Genomic DNA, 18,973 nt, shown 5'->3' on the forward strand with positions numbered 1-18,973 from the left:
TAAATTACTTTATTATAAACATTATTTAAAGGGACTGTTTGTAACTTGTCACACGTATAAATCATTGCGGGTCGGTGTCCCATGCCGCTGTATTGTGGTTTTAGCTGACGTGTGTCGCCTCACTGTGTTGAGCGATGCTCGGTCATGTCTATGTAGAGTGAGCACAAGCAGGACGCTGACTTTCTTTGACTTAACGGCCACAGGTGTCGCTGTTAACAAGCAATTTCTGATTCTTTCATAGAGTCCCTTTAATAATTGTATGCTACAATAGCATCTAATGGTTAAAATAGGGCCCTCAGGCTTGAGGAGCGGCTGTGCGCTGCACAAACTAATAGAAGACACTTCTGATCAGACCCAAATCCCACCATTGTGTGACTTATTGTCTACAGTAATGTAACCTGGTAGCTGATTTTTTTAAGACATTTACATTTTTTGATAAATTTGGAGGTAAATATTGGGCTAATTTGACAGAAATTCCAAACCGATTACTTGCTAATTATCACCTAATTACCATGAAAGTTGCAGACCTGTAAAATGAAATGTTACCGAATATACTTGTGTATTTTGATTGTACATTTTTGATGATCAATATAATGTGATTTACACCGGCCACAGTAGCTAGGATCAAATAAAAAAACAACATTGCGTTTTCTGCACACGGGGAAGTGTGCAAATCCACAAGTCCACAAATAATAAAGTGAAATTAGAGGACAGTTTCAAGCGTAACACCTGCGGGATCTAATGAGCTCAGCAGGAAATAACAACCAAAACATCTTCTCAAGTCTCCGCTTACAGTCTAGCATTATCAAGACAATCAACAATCTGAATGAATAAACAGACAATGCCCTGTTTTCTGATGCATGTGCAGCTTTAAGTCAGAACTAAAAGGTAGCGTTACAGTAAGAATGATAATGTTGGATTTCTTTAACCTGCACATTTAGACACAACTTTACTTTATATACAAAAACATTCTATATTCTATGTAACATTTATTTACTATAGATTGTAACACAAACAAAAGTATTTATCTGCTTCATTTACATGATGTCATACAAGTGTTCACTACCACTGTTAAGGTAGCGCACACACACACACACACCTATAGTATTACAATTAGAAAAGGCTTTACTCGGCATGTGCAACATTAGTATTCAATGGAATATTCTGTGGAGTTCATGATATTGAGGTAAGCTGCATTCCTCTCAAAAATAATAGTAATCTGTAACTTTACAGCTCCGGGTTTAGGAATGTTGTGTTTTGGTCTTAACATTTGGGGATTAAGGACCGTGTTAATAAAAGGCCCGGTGATTGTGGTGCTGCGTTTTACAGACACACAGCCGATGCACGAGTCACAAAACGGGCACTCGGTTAGCTATGAACTATGAGTACAGTGAGTACTGAAGGAATACTTACTGTTAGGGACACGCTGAGCGCTCCAGAGTACAGACTATTCTGTACTTTTAGATATAGTTTTCACCGTGTAGTGCAACCTCCTACACTGGGATTTAAATAAAGTGTGCACCTTAATGCACACGTGCTTCAGCAGTAGTCACTTACTGTAGCAGACAACGCTCGTCTAATTTACAATCTGTGAGAAACAGGTGAAGAGAGACATCAAATATACACAGACAACGTAGGACAGAGTGGGATTCAGCCGTGTGTGTGTTGCTGCTGCGTCCGTCTAGCCGTCGATGTCCCAGCTGAAGAGATGATGTTTCACCAACATGTCTTGTACTCCCTCTTTCAGAGGTCTCTGCTCCTTCTCCTGGAAAACAAAGGGAAGGTTGGAGAGATGATTTAAATGTAAATACAGCAGAGAGGGCAGTTCCAGTATATCACACTACTAACCAAACACCACTTTTCAAAAGATCCTCTTTAACAGATGATGTAAAAAAAAACCTGCTGACATCAGTGACTGAAGTGGTTTACAGTCTGAACTGATAATGGAGGATTTAGGGTGCTTTCACATCAGGGACCCGGGCCCGGATCAGAGTACACTTGACCCCAAAGTCCAGTTTGATTGATAAGCGTGAGCGCTCCGTACCGTACTCAACAGGCACGGTTCATCAATCCGTACTCCAGTCCACTTGAAAAGGTGCTCTGGCGTACGGTTCATGTGGACTCGGGTACGGTGCTCATCAGGTGTGAAAGCCGACCGTACCGAAACACGAAAGTGGACCGCTGGTTAACGTGAGAAACTAGTTGTGAAAGGTCACGCTGTTTTCAACGCCGCTGGTCTCCTCCGAAATCTCTACATGCATGCACCGATCTCATCCTGAACTGCACGGCCGTTGGTGATGAAGCAGGAAGGCAAACGAGAGGTTCATTAAAATATAAACAATAGTAGGCGCTGTTTGTTATTTGATTCAGCTGGTTTAATGGTCTACCGCTGAAGAACGAGAGACGCTCAGCAGGCAGAGAGAGAGAGACAGCGGAGGGAGCATAAGACACTTGAAGCCAGGCTTTATTTAACATTTTACCTCACTATCTCAAAAGATCAAATATAAAAAAGGTGCAGATGTTTGGGTGAAGAAGACAAATGTCAAAAGTTGTTTTGTGTGATAGTTTCACTTATCTGCTGATGGAAGACTAGTAACTACTGAGTTCACTAAAGCATCTACAGTCTCGTCAGTGACATGTTACCTAGAGGTCCCAACTAAAGAGCTGATGCTGAATCAGCACATCCACAACGCCGGCTATCAGAAGAGAGGATTTCTGAACGTTGTTCTCCCCCTGAATACTGAAGTCTTCTAACAGTAAGACTTTCTTACTGCAGCTCTGTATGAGGACAGTGTGGTAATCTCCTCGGCTCACCTCTTTCTTTTCCGGTAGCTCACAATCTTGGGAGAGGCTGAAGGCAAACTTTGACAGGACTCTGAGGAGACAACAACAGTAGACTGGTCTTTATTATGTGTTTTAGTGGTCAGATTATGTGTCCATATTGAAGCAGAAATTCATTTTTGTGTTGTTCTTAAAGCCCCTTTTTAGTTATTCTCAAACTACTGGATTAGGTGAGGTAAAGGTGGAACATAGTGGAGATAAAGTGCACTGAAAAGGAATTCAGTGCCAAGTTCAGCAGCTCCCACTTGACCCATTCCTGCTCAAAGTTTCCAAAGTCGACCACCTTTAATGCTCTAGCTGAAACAGGCTGTAGCTGTAAAGTGTTTCTCACCTGAGCTCACACTTGATCTGTACCCATCCAGGACTGCGAAGGAACGACCACGGGTGATACCATTTTTCTACAGCCGGCATGCTGGAGCACAACACCTCCAACCACAGGTGCAGCACCTGCTCACTGGTGAGGGGAGACACAGAGTTAAGAACCAAACAGCCAGAGGGTGTGCGTGCACAGTGACGGTCAGTCTTGAGAACTCACTTGAGGCCGACGCAGGCGAGAGACCTAAACTTGACGTCCATCTGAGCGTGTGCGGTGTCGTGGCTCATGTTGACTGACTGCACCGCCTAAGGAGAGCAGACAGAGGGCGCTCATGCACTTCCTGCTAACGTTCATTCCTACAGGCTGAGCTTACAGACATGGCTCGGCCTCACTAGACAAACACTACGTTAAAGCAACATACTTCTTCTTAGAAGCTGGGACAAACTACGTATTTGACTTTAATCCTCACTCTGCACATAAAGCTAAATCAAACAAACATGTTGTACTCACTCTGTAGAGCAGCTCCTCTGATGTTAGGACTTTCCCATCTTCATCTAACCTGGGAAATATCAGAAAAGAACCAGTTGAAAGCGGATTCCTCTTCTTCCACCGCCAAAACACGTTTCAGTTCTTACCGACGGTAAACATCTCATTTGTTTCTGATCCCACGTTTGTTTGTTGTTAAACCAGGTGTGTTACTACCCAAGCCTCCTGACAGCTTCTTGTAAGTGAAAGTGCCTCCAGGACCTCATGTGGAGAGGTTTGGATGATCCATGTGAATATAGTCCCTTGACAAAACGCCGGTATTTACCTGTAGGTTTTACACAGCACCAGTCTGGAGTAGACGGAGTTGAAGTCCCTCTCTACCTCTCGACTGGCCGCCTGAGAGACAACAAGAACGATTAAGTCCTGTGGTGAATTTCATACAACAACTCTGTGCAATATGGTGCCATTTAAAAAAAACTCTACCTCTTCTATGAACAACCAAGGATGACAAGGCCCTCCCAGGATAGATGGCTTCTTGAGACCGTGCTGGAAAATGGCCTTGAGTGCCGGACACAGAGTGCCTCTGGCCAGGTCGGTCACTGCCTCCGTCACAGAGTCATCACCTGCTAACGAGTACTGGGGACGGACACACAAATCAGGACACTAATAATCAGGATCCTGGAGGAGGAATGTGAGGAAACAAAGAGATATTATTATTAACTGCTCCCATACCTCTTTGCTTCTTTCATCTAGGATCTCCACAAACTTTGCTGGAAACCAACCTGTTACAGAGAAACACAGAAAATATATGTCAAACGAGATGTAAAACAGATTATAGAAAAATCTATTATGCAAATGGAAACAGTTGGTGTGGATACTTAAGAAAAGCACACACCTCTAAGGCCATTTAGCTCTCCAACCCAACAGTGTTCATCCTTCTGTGAGATGATCTGATATAGAAAGAAAAATATTCAGAGGTGAGGGTGCTGTATGTACAGTGTGTACAGTGTGTACAGTATGTACAGTGTGTACAGTGTGTGTACAGTGTGTACAGTATGTACAGTATGTACAGTGTGTGTACAGTGTGTACAGTATGTACAGTGTGTACAGTGTGGGTACATGGCTGCAAACAACAAGAAGCAACGGGCCTCGTGCAACAACATTTTCATTTGTCAAAAGTTTCTTAACCGGTGTGAATTTGTCCTCACTGTCACATCCCTAGTGGGGTTCTTGCATGAGGCTCATTCATTGTTTGGTTTGTGTGCAAATTGTGACTCACAGTGATGATGTCATTCTTCCTGAAGCCCAGTTCGTCGTCATCATGACGCTCAAAGTCCAGCAAAGCTTTTGCCCGTCTCCGTCGGTTGCGAGACACCACGAGAAAGTTTTCGTGATCTCGCTGGTGGCTCTCCATGGAGTAGTCAGGGGTCAGGTCCTGGAGAGACCAGATGGGAGAGGTCAGAGCTACCTGTACTGAATGCTGTTACATTTAGGACATGAACTACACTGTTACTGTGCTGCAGTGTGTGAACTCACAGTGCTGGAGTGACGTGGGTCCAGACAGTGGAAGTGCTCTGCAGTGCGAGCTATGGCCTCTCTCAAGGCTGCCACCAGCTCTGTCTGCTTAATGTTCTTGGATTTCAGGGCCTCTGCCTCGTCCTCCCCAAACAGCAGGGAGCTCAGGGTGGACTTCCTGCGCAGGGACTGTCTCCTCACCACCTGGACACACACAAACGGAACATCAATTACTGATTTCTTTTGACTATTTTTTAAACAAAAACTCAAGAAGCATGGACACGTTCCACAACCACTGACCTTGTTGAGATTGGTGTTGAGTGTTGCGTTTCCGTTGTTGAGCTGTGCCTGTTCGTTCAGGATGTAGGCGAGGTGCTTGTGCCGGTGGGCTTCCAGTGTTTCCTGGGACAGCGTCCCCGCTAGTCTCATAGCCTCCCCGAGTACCGCGGGCCCGTCTCTCAGCTGGCTCGGCAAATCCGACAAGGTGTTAAAAATGGACGCAGAGTTCTCTGATGACACAAGCTCATCCTCCTGGGGTCGGGGAGTACATTTCCAAAAGGGTTAATACTCAACATAAACAGTCATTGTCAATAGTAGAAGCAGCCGGTGAACTACATTAGTTTGTCAGAAGGTAGACGGTCGTCTAGTGATCGGAAGGTTCCTGGTTTGATCCCCGGCTCCTCCAGAGAGAGTGTCAAAGTGTCCATGAGCAAGACACTGAACCTCTAAAGCTTGGTTATGCTAGTGAAGCTGGCGTGAGGGGTCCGCGGCAGAAAATGACATCATAACAGCTTTCGCATGGTGCGTGAAGGCTCCGCAAGTTGTCGCGTTGCTCTGTCGTGCACCTCTGAATTTCTCTAACTACATGCCGACTGCGCCTTTCATTTCAACACGGACGTGACGTTGGGAACCTGTGACCGAGTCATGTGACTGAGCGGACGGACGCTACTGGGCATTTTCCATGGACTTGTCGAGCAGGTCGGCCAGTAAAGTAAACTATCAGGGAGTCAAGACTCAAGAAATACGGTGATGTAGTGCAAATACCTTGATCTTGAGCATGCCCAGAGTGACCTGGAAGAGCACCAGTGAGCCCTGGTAGAAAAGCAGATCCCAGATCCTCAGGAGAAGACGGATGTCCACCACGCTGGCGAATGATGTCAGGAACCAGTGCAGTGTGATCAGCGACAACTCTGGATGTACAAGAAGGAGGGGGTTACATAATGTATACGATTATTCACAGTTTATAGTCATTCCACACCACAATTGATTTTATTAATGCACAGCAGACAGCTGAAAGGTGGTGGGTAATCTATTGTACCACACTCTCACCATCTTTCCTACCCGTCCTTACCGATGTCGTGCTCCTGCAGAAGACGGTCGAGGGCCGGCAGGTACTGAACGATGAGCTGGCGGAGAACCCTCTGGTCCGTTTGGACGCCCAGCAGAGTGGAGGAGAAGTAGGATGGAGGAAGGAGGTCTTCGATCAGGGCACACATCATCCATAGCACATCCTCCTCCTCAAGAAAGAGCAGTAGACAGGAAACCACCTGTAGGGGGGTGTAGGGAAGACAATGAAAAGAGGAGCAGTGAAGATGATGAAAATATGATGAAGGTGTTACTGCATTTATGGAAGTTGAGGGGCTAGCTGGTGTAATGTAGGCATTTAGGGGTGACAGCAGGTTCTGTATACTGTACACGTGATCTCACCATGCCAGTGCCCTGACAGTACCCGATGTCTGGGTAGAGCCAGGCCAGGCCTTTCAGTACCCGTCTGAGCCTCGGCACTCCCACACTGGTCATATTGCAGAAACACGCATTGGTTGGCATAGTCCGTAACAGGTCCTTCTCTATCTGAGGGACAGAGGATAACAAGGAACAATCACACCATGATTACAAAGAAACAGCAGGAGAGACTGAAGAAAAAAAGAATACATGTAGTGTAATAAAGACCTCACATTTACCTTTGTTAAAAGGGACTGTATGTAATGTTTTACACGTATAAATATCTTTAAATCGTATTTTCTTGCTAATGTGTGAACAGGTTGTAACTTAACCTAAAAAACGAGACCTTCCGTGACTTCCTGGTTTTCCTCCATCGGCCTGTAGACTGCTTTTAATGTGAAGAACCCGGGCCCGTTTTACTGGGAAAAACCCAACAGATGTGACGTCATGCACGCTCGAGTGCCTTAGTCGTAGCTAACGTTTGGTTAAAAATGGAGTCCGCTAACGCCAACAAACGACCAGCCCCCCCCACAACTCAGACCACAACTCAGACTCCAACTCAGACTACACAGAAGCACAACAAAAACTAAGTTATATCTGGAGAAGCCCGTCTGTGAAACAGGAATGAGACCGAAGTCGGGAGGGAAAACTAGTGTTGTGGGAAGTGAGTGGTGAAGCAAGAGAGAGAGAGGGCTGCGGCAAAACGAGCGAGCAGCGGAGCAGAAGACAAGAGTTAGTTTAGCTCTGAGAATATCAGTGAATGTTCAGTGGAAGATTCAGTTTGTGCAGAAATAAAAGCTGCTGCTGCTTCAAAACCAACAGAGGTTTCCCGTGTCTTGTTTCCTGCTGCTGAGTGAAGTGATGGGGGTTTTCTCCAGAGCGAGTAATGTCATCTACTCCGGCCCAGGAGACCAAAAACTACTACTTGTCTAATTTCATATGATATCTGTGTCTTCATTCTAGCTCTAAAACTGAACCTACTAAAGCTTCTACTAGCAGTGGGATTGTGTTTGTGATTTTACCTGTTTAGCTGAGCTGGTGTCATCGTTGGAACTGTTCTTAATGATTTCTCTGTAAGAGATCTCAGAGGTCCTCTTCTTCTGCAGCGCTCCAGCCAGACGCATCCATAGCTAACAGACAGAACATCTATAAAGCAGCTGTTTTGTGACTTTGGAGATAACTTAGAAACTGTAGCATTCTAGTCACAATATTTATTCACTTGTTTTTTACATCAAGAATTGACTGGCCATCGTGGGCAGTACTTTAGCCCAATGTGTCCCACTCCTAATCAATGACACAAACAGTTCTCCCATGCTGAGCGAGTCCACTTACCTGTGGCCTCATGCTGTGCGGTATGCCACCGAGCACCAGGGAACGCAGACGCTCGGAGCGCGAGAGGACGGGATCAATGAGCTCCCAGGTCAGGTCGCCCACCGTGTGGTTGTGGGTGAACTCCAGGTGGGCTTGCCAGCGCAATCGCTGCTGGGGGTCTTCACGCTGGGGGGAGCCTTCAGAGCCCAGCCAGGACCTGGGCTTCCCATCGTCTGAGTGACAGGAGAGGAATATATGAGGACTAGTTTGTCTTCTTTGTAATCATAATATTAACATGAGTTAACCCCAATCCACCTCTTGAACTGAGGTATGGGGGAAAGTGATATCAAGTACAATTGTAATGTAACCAAGCTGATAGATGACAGGGACGTGGAAGGAAAGTGGACGGAAGTGATAAGAGACAAGTGGTTAAATAACAAAGGCAAAAATAGAACTCCCTTAATGGGAGAGATACACTGTCCTCCTAGCAGCTGACCTTTACTATGCATGTTAACTATTAAGCAAAAATAACATGGAATATATCAAAAATCAGATGAATAAAGAAAACTAAATATTGGTAAATCTGAAGGGCTGGTTCATCTGCGTTCAACAGGAAACACTGTTCCCACTCAGCCGTTGCAAAAAGCAGTAAGGTAGGTTACCAAAGTAAGCTCATCGAAGCCAAGTTTAGGAATAACTGAAAGGGTTGTGAATGGACTCTGGTGGCTTTGAATAGAGCGATATAACGGTTTAAGTTACCCGTCGTAAAGGGCGGTCTGATGGCGAGGTAAAGCGGCTGTGGACGGGAGCAGCAGACTTTAAAAAACAAAACAAAATCAGTTCAAGTGTACGCTATATTTAGAAGATTTTCACAGCTTAACCTCGTCATCAGACAGCCCCCCTTTCCATGGTGAACTGAAGCCGTTATATCGTGGACTTCAAAGCTACGAGACCAGACTTCATTCATAAAAACAATTATTTAACGTCGCAGAACAGAGGAGTCGCCGGTCTACCGCTGCATCCATCGGTTAGTTAGTTTGTGTTATTGTGTGACTTTCGGATCCGAACTAATGTGGCGTCCACATAGCAGTACGTTGCTGAGCTTCCGTACCGTACTCCTGTTTGCTTCGCCAAACAGGGAGCGTGCCGACCGCCATCTAAGTTACTTTATGTAACGTTAATATGCTGACTTTAAGGATGTATATACTGTATGTGTAGCAGCGTCATCATGCAGAAATCTACGTCAGGTCACGTGGGGAAAAGTTTTTAGAAGGGCAAGAAAAGAAAAAGTGCAGTCATAACTGAGATCACATGAGCTCAGTTTGTGTACATAACGGAGCCACTGTGACCAGATATGAACATTCACATTTAGATTTCTTTACTAGGATACAGGGATTGTACTAGTGTGGGACAGAAGAAGTGTCCGTGTGAGTGAACAACACTTTACCTTCAGAGTCCACTCTGAAGCCAAACTCATCATACTGGTGTTCAGGCTGTTCTGAGGACTCTTTCTGTAGAGACAAACAAATAACACGCATGTCTTCAGTAGAGGAAAGGTGACTGTTAAAGACGATGTTGAAGCATCTTAAAACACCAGTTAACACAACAGATGTCACATGAAGACAAAGCCCCCGAGGTTGTTGTCTTCATATTCTGTCACGCTGATGCAGATGCGTCATAGCTTGTCATTTTATTTTCTGCTCTCGTTCTAAAATAGTCCCACTCTGTTCATTCTCTATTTAATGTCACAGATACTTCAGAAGGTTTGCACATAAACAACACATGAAGTCACATGAATCCTCACTTGATGGTACTTGGCCAAAATGTCCTGGGGCCACATGCTCGGGGTGAGAGCGGAGAAGGGCCCGCCGGGGGCGGGTGTGTAGGTACCTAAAACAGAGAGATTCACAAATTAGAACAACTGGTACTAGTACTGGTCCAGTGTATTTTGCCTTTTCCATTTGACAAATGACTGAATGAAATGAAAAAGAAGGTTGTTGGTAAAATGGGAATATGACATATGACTACAGTAGAAACTCCAAGCTGCAGGCGCACTCATGCTCGTTTGAGTCTGAGCAGCAAACTGATAAATCTGTTTATCTGTTTAAAGTTTGTCTTTCTAGTTAGTTAGCTGGTTAGGTGTAGTTAACTAGTTCAACTCATTGCATTAGCTAACTGAGGGTTTTCATTTCATTTTTTTAGTTTCCTCCACCTCTCTAAGAACGGGTGAAACAACACACTGACTGTCTCTCTCACTCGCTCTCTTCTTTAAAGTCTCCTCCTGCTGGAGATAAATTAACGGAAAGCAGCCGAAACCGGAGGTTTGTGGGCGTTTAACAGGTCTGAACGACGGGGAGCGTCACAACTTTCAGCCCAAAAGAAAACAAGAAAAACGTCCCATTAGAGAAATAAACAAAATCCCAGTGCAGCCCGGTGCGGTGTCGGTGTCGGTGTCGGTGTCGGTGCTGGAACTGAGGCAAGAGCGGCCGGTGCTGGTGGACGGTGCTCCTCCAAAAACGTCCCGAAACTGCTTTTTAAAACGTCGGACCTCGGCAATATGTCTGTCCGTCCTCCGGTGCGCTGTGGCCGGCGTGCGGCGGTGCGGCTCCTCGGTGCAGCAGCAGTCAGACGGCCGCCTCGCCAGGAGGAGACGGTGAAGAAGAGAGCGAGTGAGAGAGAGAGTGAGAGAGAGAGAGTCGGTGTTGTTGCTCTAATTCTTGTCTCATTTGTGGTCCGATAAACAGTAAATTCATCTAAACTGGGTTGAGAAAAACGATGCGATCTGGTTGCCATGGTGATGAATTACATCTGACTATTAACCACACCCCCATTCTCTGTTTGAGAAAGAACATTAACCAAAAAACAGGAAGTAAAACTGGCTTTAAACAGAAAATATGATAAATATTACGAGGGAATTTTGACATTAACAAAGCAGGTTGAAACCACAAACGAGATATCGTAATATATCCAAAGGATGAGTAAAGGCATTCATTCTTGTGATAGAATTGAATACAATTAATCAAATATTAACGATCCAACGTCAGTGTGTATTTGTGGACATGAAAGTCTTTCTCATAACCAGAAATACATGAACAGAAACCCCTCTTCAAATTGAGAGATTGTTGCACCAAATGTATAGAAATCTTTACCTGACATTCTGTTGGTAGAAGAGTGAAAAGCTTCTATACACAAATACTGAAGTCACTCTGGAGAAAGGAGGTCAGCAGATCGCACCCACTCTGTAGAAAAGGACAAACGGAGGAAGAGAAAAGGTTGGTGGTACTTTTTCCATCATTGATTTCAAGTTATTACAGTGCATTTTCTCCAAACCTGCCTCGTGTGCCGTAAAACATCATTGCTGTTTTTCAAAAATTACACAAGTACCTTTACAATGAGTCCAAACTCGAGTCCAACTATCCTGTAACAAAGCAACGTTAAAGAGGGACATTCTGGTCTCTCTTCTCACGGCCATATGACTGCCGTACTTACTAGAGGCTTCACTTAACCGTTGTGTGTGTTCATTCTCTATTTTTAAAAAGTCCTGGGGCAAAATGAACAAACACACATTGTGTGAGAATACTCAGACAGAGAGAGAGACATCCGTCTCAATATTTACTTTATTCATTTAGTGAACAGCTTTTTCTCCATGAGAAATGCATCACACAAGCCTTCGATAACATGCTTCTATTCTCTTAGTATGTTTTTACATCTCCTTTAAAAACCTGTTTCCCCGCACGACAAACCCAATGGAAAAGAGTCTCATTACAATTCCAATGAATCATTTAAGAAAATATGTTGCAATTAATGAGAACAGTAATGAAGTAAATAATGAAGCACCCTAGCAGAAAGAATAACTGCTGAGCCAATCACCATCATCTCTTCCTTCTCATGGTGGCTACACAACGCTCTGGTTATTGTACAGCCATCCAGGGCCACGGCAAATGTTTGGCTCTGGTTATGCCACATATTTTAAAAAAGGACTCTCTCAAGTGCATCAGTCAGACAACAAAAATAAAACACACAGACAGGTTAATGCGCTCTTCTGTCAGTATTCTCCATCCATCTTCAACCTCTTATCCGGGGTCAGGTCGCGGGGGCAACAGCTCCAGCAGGGGACCCCAAACTTCCCTTTCCCAGGCCACATTAACCCGCTCTGACTGGGGGATCCCGAGGTGTTCCCAGGCCAGTGTGGAGATATAATCTCTCCACCTAGTCCTGGGTCTTCCCCGTGGCCTCCTCCCAGCTGGTCGTTCCTGGAACACCTCCCTAGGGAGGCGCCCAGGGGGCATCCGTACTAGATGCCCGAACCACCTCAACTGGCTCCTTTCAACGCAAAGAAGCAGCAGCTCTACTCCGAGTCCCTCACAGATGACTGAGCTTCTCACCCTATCTCTAAGGGAGACGCCAGCCACCCTCCTGAGGAAACCCATTTCGGCCGCTTGTACCCGCGATCTCGTTCTTTGGGTCCTGACCCAGCCTTCATGACCATAGGTGAGAGTAGGAACGAAGATTGACCAGTAGATCGAGAGCTTTGCCTTCCGGCTCAGCTCTCTTTTCGTCACAACGGTGCGGTAAAGCGATGCAATACCGCCGACCCCGCTGCTCCGATTCTCCGGCCAATCTCACGTTCCATTGTCCCCTCACTCGCAAACAAGACCCCGAGGTACTTGAACTCCTTCACTTGGGGTAAGGACTCATTCCCTACCCGGAGTAGGCAATCCATCGGTTTCCAGTCAGTATTCTTCTGTCTGCAAAAGTTCAGCAAGGCTGACCACCTATAGAGTTTTTCCAACATATCAATAAAATGGAAAACTCAACATGTGCTGCATATAAACACACATTAAAACTGGAAGTCAGCCAAAGAATGTAGATCCAAAATACCCACAACAAATGTGCTGCTGTCCAAATATATACGTTTTGAGCACACAGAATAATTCCAATCCCCCGATTACTGGATAGTCAACACCAATGATTTGTAAAGAGCCAGAGTTATTACACGATTAAGCCATTGAGTAAGGGGATAGGGGGTTGAAGGCTAATAACCAAAAGGTCATGGCATCTTGCTTCCACGTTCCTATTAAGTATCCTGATAGGGGACACTATTTAAGCACTTATAAGCCGCACACAAACACACGCTGGCAGACACGACAACCGTAACCTGCTAAAAAAGAGGCTCACACCAGCATGCAAGCACCCTGCCAAAATGATTCATTCCAGCAGCAGGCTTGCAGCATCTGAAGAGGGATTTAGGACTTAAGAGAGATGAGAAATCAATTTGGAGGTTTGGAGGATGGCCAAGTGCTTTCAGGCTAGCTCTGTGTGGAGCTCAGGGGAGTGCTGGGATTTTGGAGCGACTCCCTTTACAAGAACACAAACAGTTCAATCACCTGCCAGGAAAAAACCAACACGACTGACTCGAGCCCCTCCTGAAAACTTTTTGCACACACTGACAATCTAACCGCGAAAAAACTGCTGCAGATGGAAGCAAAAGTTAAACCTGAAACGATTAGCTCATTGATCAGTTAGTTAATCTACATAAGTATAATCCTGATGGTCACCTCTTAAACCCTAGGGGTGCTGGAAGGTGTGGTACGCCTAGACACAGACCCAACATAGATCAAGAATAGCTCCACAACTACCAGGTCTATATGCATGATCTTGGTCTCTATGGATAGGTGAGACCTGAGAGAATTCACCCCCAGCGTCAGTAACATTGTCCAATATTGCCATAAAGCAGTCCTGCTCATTGATTTACAACATTTCCCACAATGACCAAATACAACCAGAGATAGTGAAGAGACAGTAACGACGATACAGACTGCAAAATCTGATGTGTTACAAATGTATATATGATCTCACAGACCCAATACAGATCATATTAAACTCCCAGAGACACTATGATGAAACCAAAACCATCACTGTTGGTGATTTAGCAGAGAGGACCTGACTGGGTTTCAAATAGGTTTCTATTTTACTCTGAACACAAGAAGATCTTTTCCATTGTTGAGGTGCGGCTATGCTCACCTGTGTTTGCACACACTGGTCAACACCCTGCTGCAAGAAAAGCAAAGAGTAACATCCTGCTGTGCTGACAGGGCAAGTGTGTGCACGGCAAAACCCTTGCTTTTACACCAGTAGCGTTTACCTTGATAACCGAGTTGCCCTGTTGGGCTGCCCTATAGACACCCCCTCCCCTACTCAAACACTTCCTCCAGTTGTTCCTCACAGTGACAACAACAACAGTGACTCATGCTCCCCTCTCATCAATACGCCCACCCAAGCAGCCACGTATGGCAGAGAATTACCGGCTCGTGCCTCGTCAAGTTAGCTCTGGCTGAATAATGACAGATTGTGTGTTTCCGTCTCTCTCTCTCTCTCTTTCACACAGCCACACGTCACATCTATCCGTTCACACTCTCAGTGCACACACAGACAGAGGCATGTGCTATTGTGGTGAACAGGAATGTCACTTCCTCAAGAAGCAGGGAAATGAGACGATACTGGGAAAAACCCTCCAAATGCACCGCGTTCCAGTGTGTTTAGAGGTCGGGGGAAAACAATCTGCAGGTGAAAGGAGCTTTAAAACAACTTATAACAGCTCTTGGTCATTCTAGTTTAAAGCTGATCTGTCTACAGAACCACAGCTTTATTAGTAACCGGCCTTAAGACATTAGATTACATATTCTGTAGCAGCAACAAGTGACTCATCTGGATTTGGTATTCCTGGTTACACACACAGCCTAGCAATACATGTTAGGGTGTAACATAGGGCTGTGTATCAGCGAGAACCCGGCGATACGATACGTATCATGACACAGGGGTTCCGATTCAATATATCGGCGACATATTTGGGCTGCACAATTAAGCGAATATTAATCGCTATCACGATTTTGGCTTCCCACAATTAAATGAACATGATCAACTGCGATAGTGACGTTTAAAATGCTCCGCTCATAGAAAACTCTGCTGCATAAATCAAGTGCTTCCTGAACTAACAGCTTGAGATGCACCGTCAACCAGCAGCCACTGCCATTGAGTTATATTATGGTGTGTTCAAGCTCTACTCAGTACAAATGAGTATTGGGCAAAGGAAAATTATAACGCTATCATGATGCGTTCAAATGTAATCTTGTAAGATGTAGTTTTTGGCGAGAAATTTATATCCTAACTAATAACTTCAATCCACTTGTTTGAAGGAGATGTTTCACAGCAATATAACATAGATATTAGAGAGGGAAACATGACCTGTTTAACTTCCTAACACTAGCTATAAGCAGCTCTTATAAAGCAAATATTTAAATAGAAATACAATAACTTATTTTCTTATCATTTTAATTGTGTTTTTATGCAACAAAAAAAAAACACTATAGATGAGAATAACACTAAGTAAAAGGATAACATTTAGAGTTTTTGATGGTTTAATGTAGCACAACATGGAAGTGAAAGCAGCGCTCTGTTTATTTAAATGTGAAATTTCAATAAAAATATATTGTCCCTATCATCTATAAATAATCGAGATTATCTAATTAAAAAACAAAAAACTGTGATAGAATAAAGAACACGCCACCATTTGCATAAAATCTGAGTTAAAAATAACTACTACTACTATTACTTTTTTATGCAATTTACATTTATCACGGTCCCTGTATCATCCAACATTGTATTCCAAGTATTTACTCAAAGATTAACTATCGATTGAAAAGTGGTTTTGAGAATCGATAAAGTATCACAACACATAAAATCGCAATACTTGATATTTTCTATATTTTCTGACAGTATATGACTGATTTGAGTGTTCATCAGAGTCACGACCTGCAGGAAAAAGCTCTACAAAGATGAGCATTACAAAGATTTTAACACAAATGAATACACATTAATATACAACCACACAATAAAAATAAATAGAAAAAAAAAACACCCATTCCAGATACTAAATAGAATATGTCATTTCTTTAGTGCACATTCAGTTTGTTTAACTGATGAGGAAATGAAAAGAATGGTGTTAACTCTGCATATATTAAGCATTTACTTGGTGTCTTTTATAAAATATTTAACATGCATATGTTTTCAATTACACATGCATAAAATTAAGCATGTAAACTGTCAAATAAAAATCAAAAGTGTACATAATCCCAGCCATCATTTGTATGTGGGGCCCATGTGGGTAGTAAATGGGCTGAAAAGTGGGCCCTATATGGGATTGTCCGCGTGTTCCATAATGACCCAATGTCAATTGCCCACATGGATTTCATGCAGGATTACAATGGGTGTTATGTTGGCCCCAACTGGGCAACATACCCAAGACCCATCTTGGTCCCAGCTTTAGGTACTATGTGGTACTACATGGGGACTCCATGGGCTGAAATATGGGTTGTAAGTGGGTTTGTCCAGTTTCTATGTTGGCCCCATGCACTAATTTCCCAGTAGTGACCCAACTAGGACCCACACAGGTAGCCCACATGGGGAGCCCATGTGGGACCAACTTAGTTGATCCAAGTGGGCCCCATTTGTGTTGCCCATTCTGCACTAATTTCCCATTAGTGACCCAACTAGGACCCACATGGGTAGCCCACCAACTTAGTTGGTCCAAGTGGGCCCCAGATAAGATGCCCATTTTGGGCCCATACCCACTTGGTACCCAGGTACCCCCAGATAACCATGTTGGCTGGGATATCACGATACTCCATATTTCCCTAGACCCTTAATGTAACATAAAGATGGTTTTAATGTGAACTGCAGCATCTTTTAAACCAGACCAGCTAAAAACAGATGAAAAGCTAACGTTGTGCACGTAATAAAGCATCATATCACTCCAGGTGCTATGAAAGTATTCTGATTACTTGCATGTTAAGTGTGTTCAGCTGAAATGACGTTGACGTTACGTCAAACCCCCCCAGGTGACGTCAGGTGACGTCAAACGAGACTAAAATGAGCTTTAAACGGTTCAATGGCAACACATTTAACCGACTACATTCACGTTTATTTACAGATATCTACTACACAGTGCAGTACTATAATAAGTCCTGATAAAACTCCTAATATGAACCAACATAACGTGACGTTTAATCACTCCCTAGCTGTCAGCTGTTAGCCAGACATTCTCTTCTCTTCTAGCTAACAGTTCAACGTGATGGAGGACATCAGCCTGCTACTGTAGCTTTAACTCACCGTGGCATTATTCTAGAGAAAGCTCAAGGTTAACGTTTGCTTCTGTCGTTGTTAAAGCAGGTAAACCACCATATGTTATGCCATCATCCTCATCCTCCTCTTCTTCAGGCTCCTGTTAGTGGTTTCTCTGCGTTGTGCACCTGCTAACCTGCTAGCGACGTGTTCCTCCGCTGTATCCCTCCACCGCTCTACGGGCTTTTCCTACTGATGTGTCGGTACCGGACGAGTCGACTCTTTGAGCTGGCTCTTTTAAGTGAACGATGGGAGCCGGCTCTTTTTTTTTTTCTAATTAATTCAAGGTAGTATGACAGGATAATCCTCTCCGCGCCAAGGGCACTCAATGCACTGACTGTGACTGAATGTTGTGTTAATGACGTCCGTGCGACCGATCAGGTGATGACAGACAAGGATCATATAATAGAATAGAAAGCTTTATTGTCATCATATTAAATACAACTAGATTCACAGTTGCCACTTCTGGTCGGTGCTTTAAAGCAAATATAAAGCAAATAAAATAGGTAAAGAAGATGTAATAAATACATATAAACAGAAGTGTTACACTAGAAGTATAAAATATAAAAAATAGATGTAATGTAAACAGAGGTAATTGCACTTGTAAAACAGGTAGGGTAGATGTAATAAATAAATAAATGTAAACAAAGGTAGTTGCACTTGAGGTGTGTACTGCATCAACGATATTGCACATACCATCAAGCAGGGAGGGACGCGGTTGCAAGGTGCACTGACGGTCTACAGGTACAGAGCAGGAGGGAGAGGAGGAGAGAAAGAGAGAGAGGAGTGCGATGCGGTGTGGTGCGGTGCGGTGCGCTGCACGAATAGCAGACAAGATGAGTGACAGTCGGAAACGAAGCAGCATATAAATTATGGTATTCAGGAAATTATAGGGTTTAGTATAATTATATTGAATAATTTAAGTGATATATGCGCAAATATACTAATAAAAAAAACAGCACTAAATTTGGCTGAATTATAAAAGGCAGAAGTGAAGTAAAACGAAGAGCCGTTTGGGAGCCGAAAGAGCCGGCTCTGCTTGGTGAGCTGAGCCAAATGATTTGGATCACTAAAAAGAGCCGGGATTCCCATCACTAGCTTTTCCCTGTGCATCCTGGGAAGTAGTTCCAGATCCCGGAACTACACGTCTCACTGAAGATATCCCTCCGCGGGAGGAATACATGACGTAGGAACACGACTTTATTGTTGTTCCATTCATTCATTAGTTTCCTTCATTCATTCACTACAGCACAAAACACACACACCAGTCACGATGCACTACAGAAGATCACCAATCAGGAGCACCAACAAAACACGCATGTTGTTTGGGTATTTGTTATTTTGTATGTTTTTAATCATGTCAGGATGTGTCCCTAATAAACTGGCAAGAAGAAAAAAGCTGTAGGCCTATATTTAAATTTTATTTTATGATCTTTAATTAAGTAAAGTAATCTTTAAAGGTCCCATATTGTAAAAAAAAATGATTTTCATGGTTTTTATTTATTATAAAGCAGCTTTAAGTGTTATATAAATACTGATAAATACCGTGAAAGTATCAAAACGCTCAATCCATGCAGAAATACACACAGCCCGTATCCAGAA

General features: G+C 43.8%; 1 protein-coding gene across 1 annotated transcript; it reads right to left on the reverse strand.

Moving 5' to 3' along the window:
* Nucleotides 1-849: 849 nt before the first annotated feature.
* sgsm3 (small G protein signaling modulator 3) lies at nucleotides 850-17,526 on the reverse strand. The gene is made up of 21 exons (XM_074656967.1): nucleotides 17,360-17,526; nucleotides 11,341-11,430; nucleotides 9,996-10,081; nucleotides 9,639-9,702; nucleotides 8,213-8,424; nucleotides 7,903-8,010; nucleotides 6,866-7,009; nucleotides 6,510-6,705; nucleotides 6,203-6,348; nucleotides 5,459-5,689; nucleotides 5,180-5,362; nucleotides 4,923-5,078; nucleotides 4,539-4,593; nucleotides 4,376-4,425; nucleotides 4,127-4,279; nucleotides 3,969-4,039; nucleotides 3,668-3,716; nucleotides 3,377-3,462; nucleotides 3,173-3,295; nucleotides 2,815-2,875; nucleotides 850-1,765 (listed from the first exon to the last, which is right to left on the reverse strand). The coding sequence occupies exons 2-21, from the start codon at nucleotides 11,345-11,347 to the stop codon at nucleotides 1,682-1,684; spliced, it is 2,265 nt and encodes a 754-aa protein (XP_074513068.1). The 5' UTR covers nucleotides 11,348-11,430; nucleotides 17,360-17,526; the 3' UTR covers nucleotides 850-1,681.
* Nucleotides 17,527-18,973: the final 1,447 nt, after the last annotated feature.

The sequence above is a fragment of the Sebastes fasciatus genome, chromosome 13 (genome assembly GCF_043250625.1).
Source record: "Sebastes fasciatus isolate fSebFas1 chromosome 13, fSebFas1.pri, whole genome shotgun sequence".
NCBI classification, from domain to species: Eukaryota; Metazoa; Chordata; class Actinopteri; order Perciformes; family Sebastidae; genus Sebastes; species Sebastes fasciatus.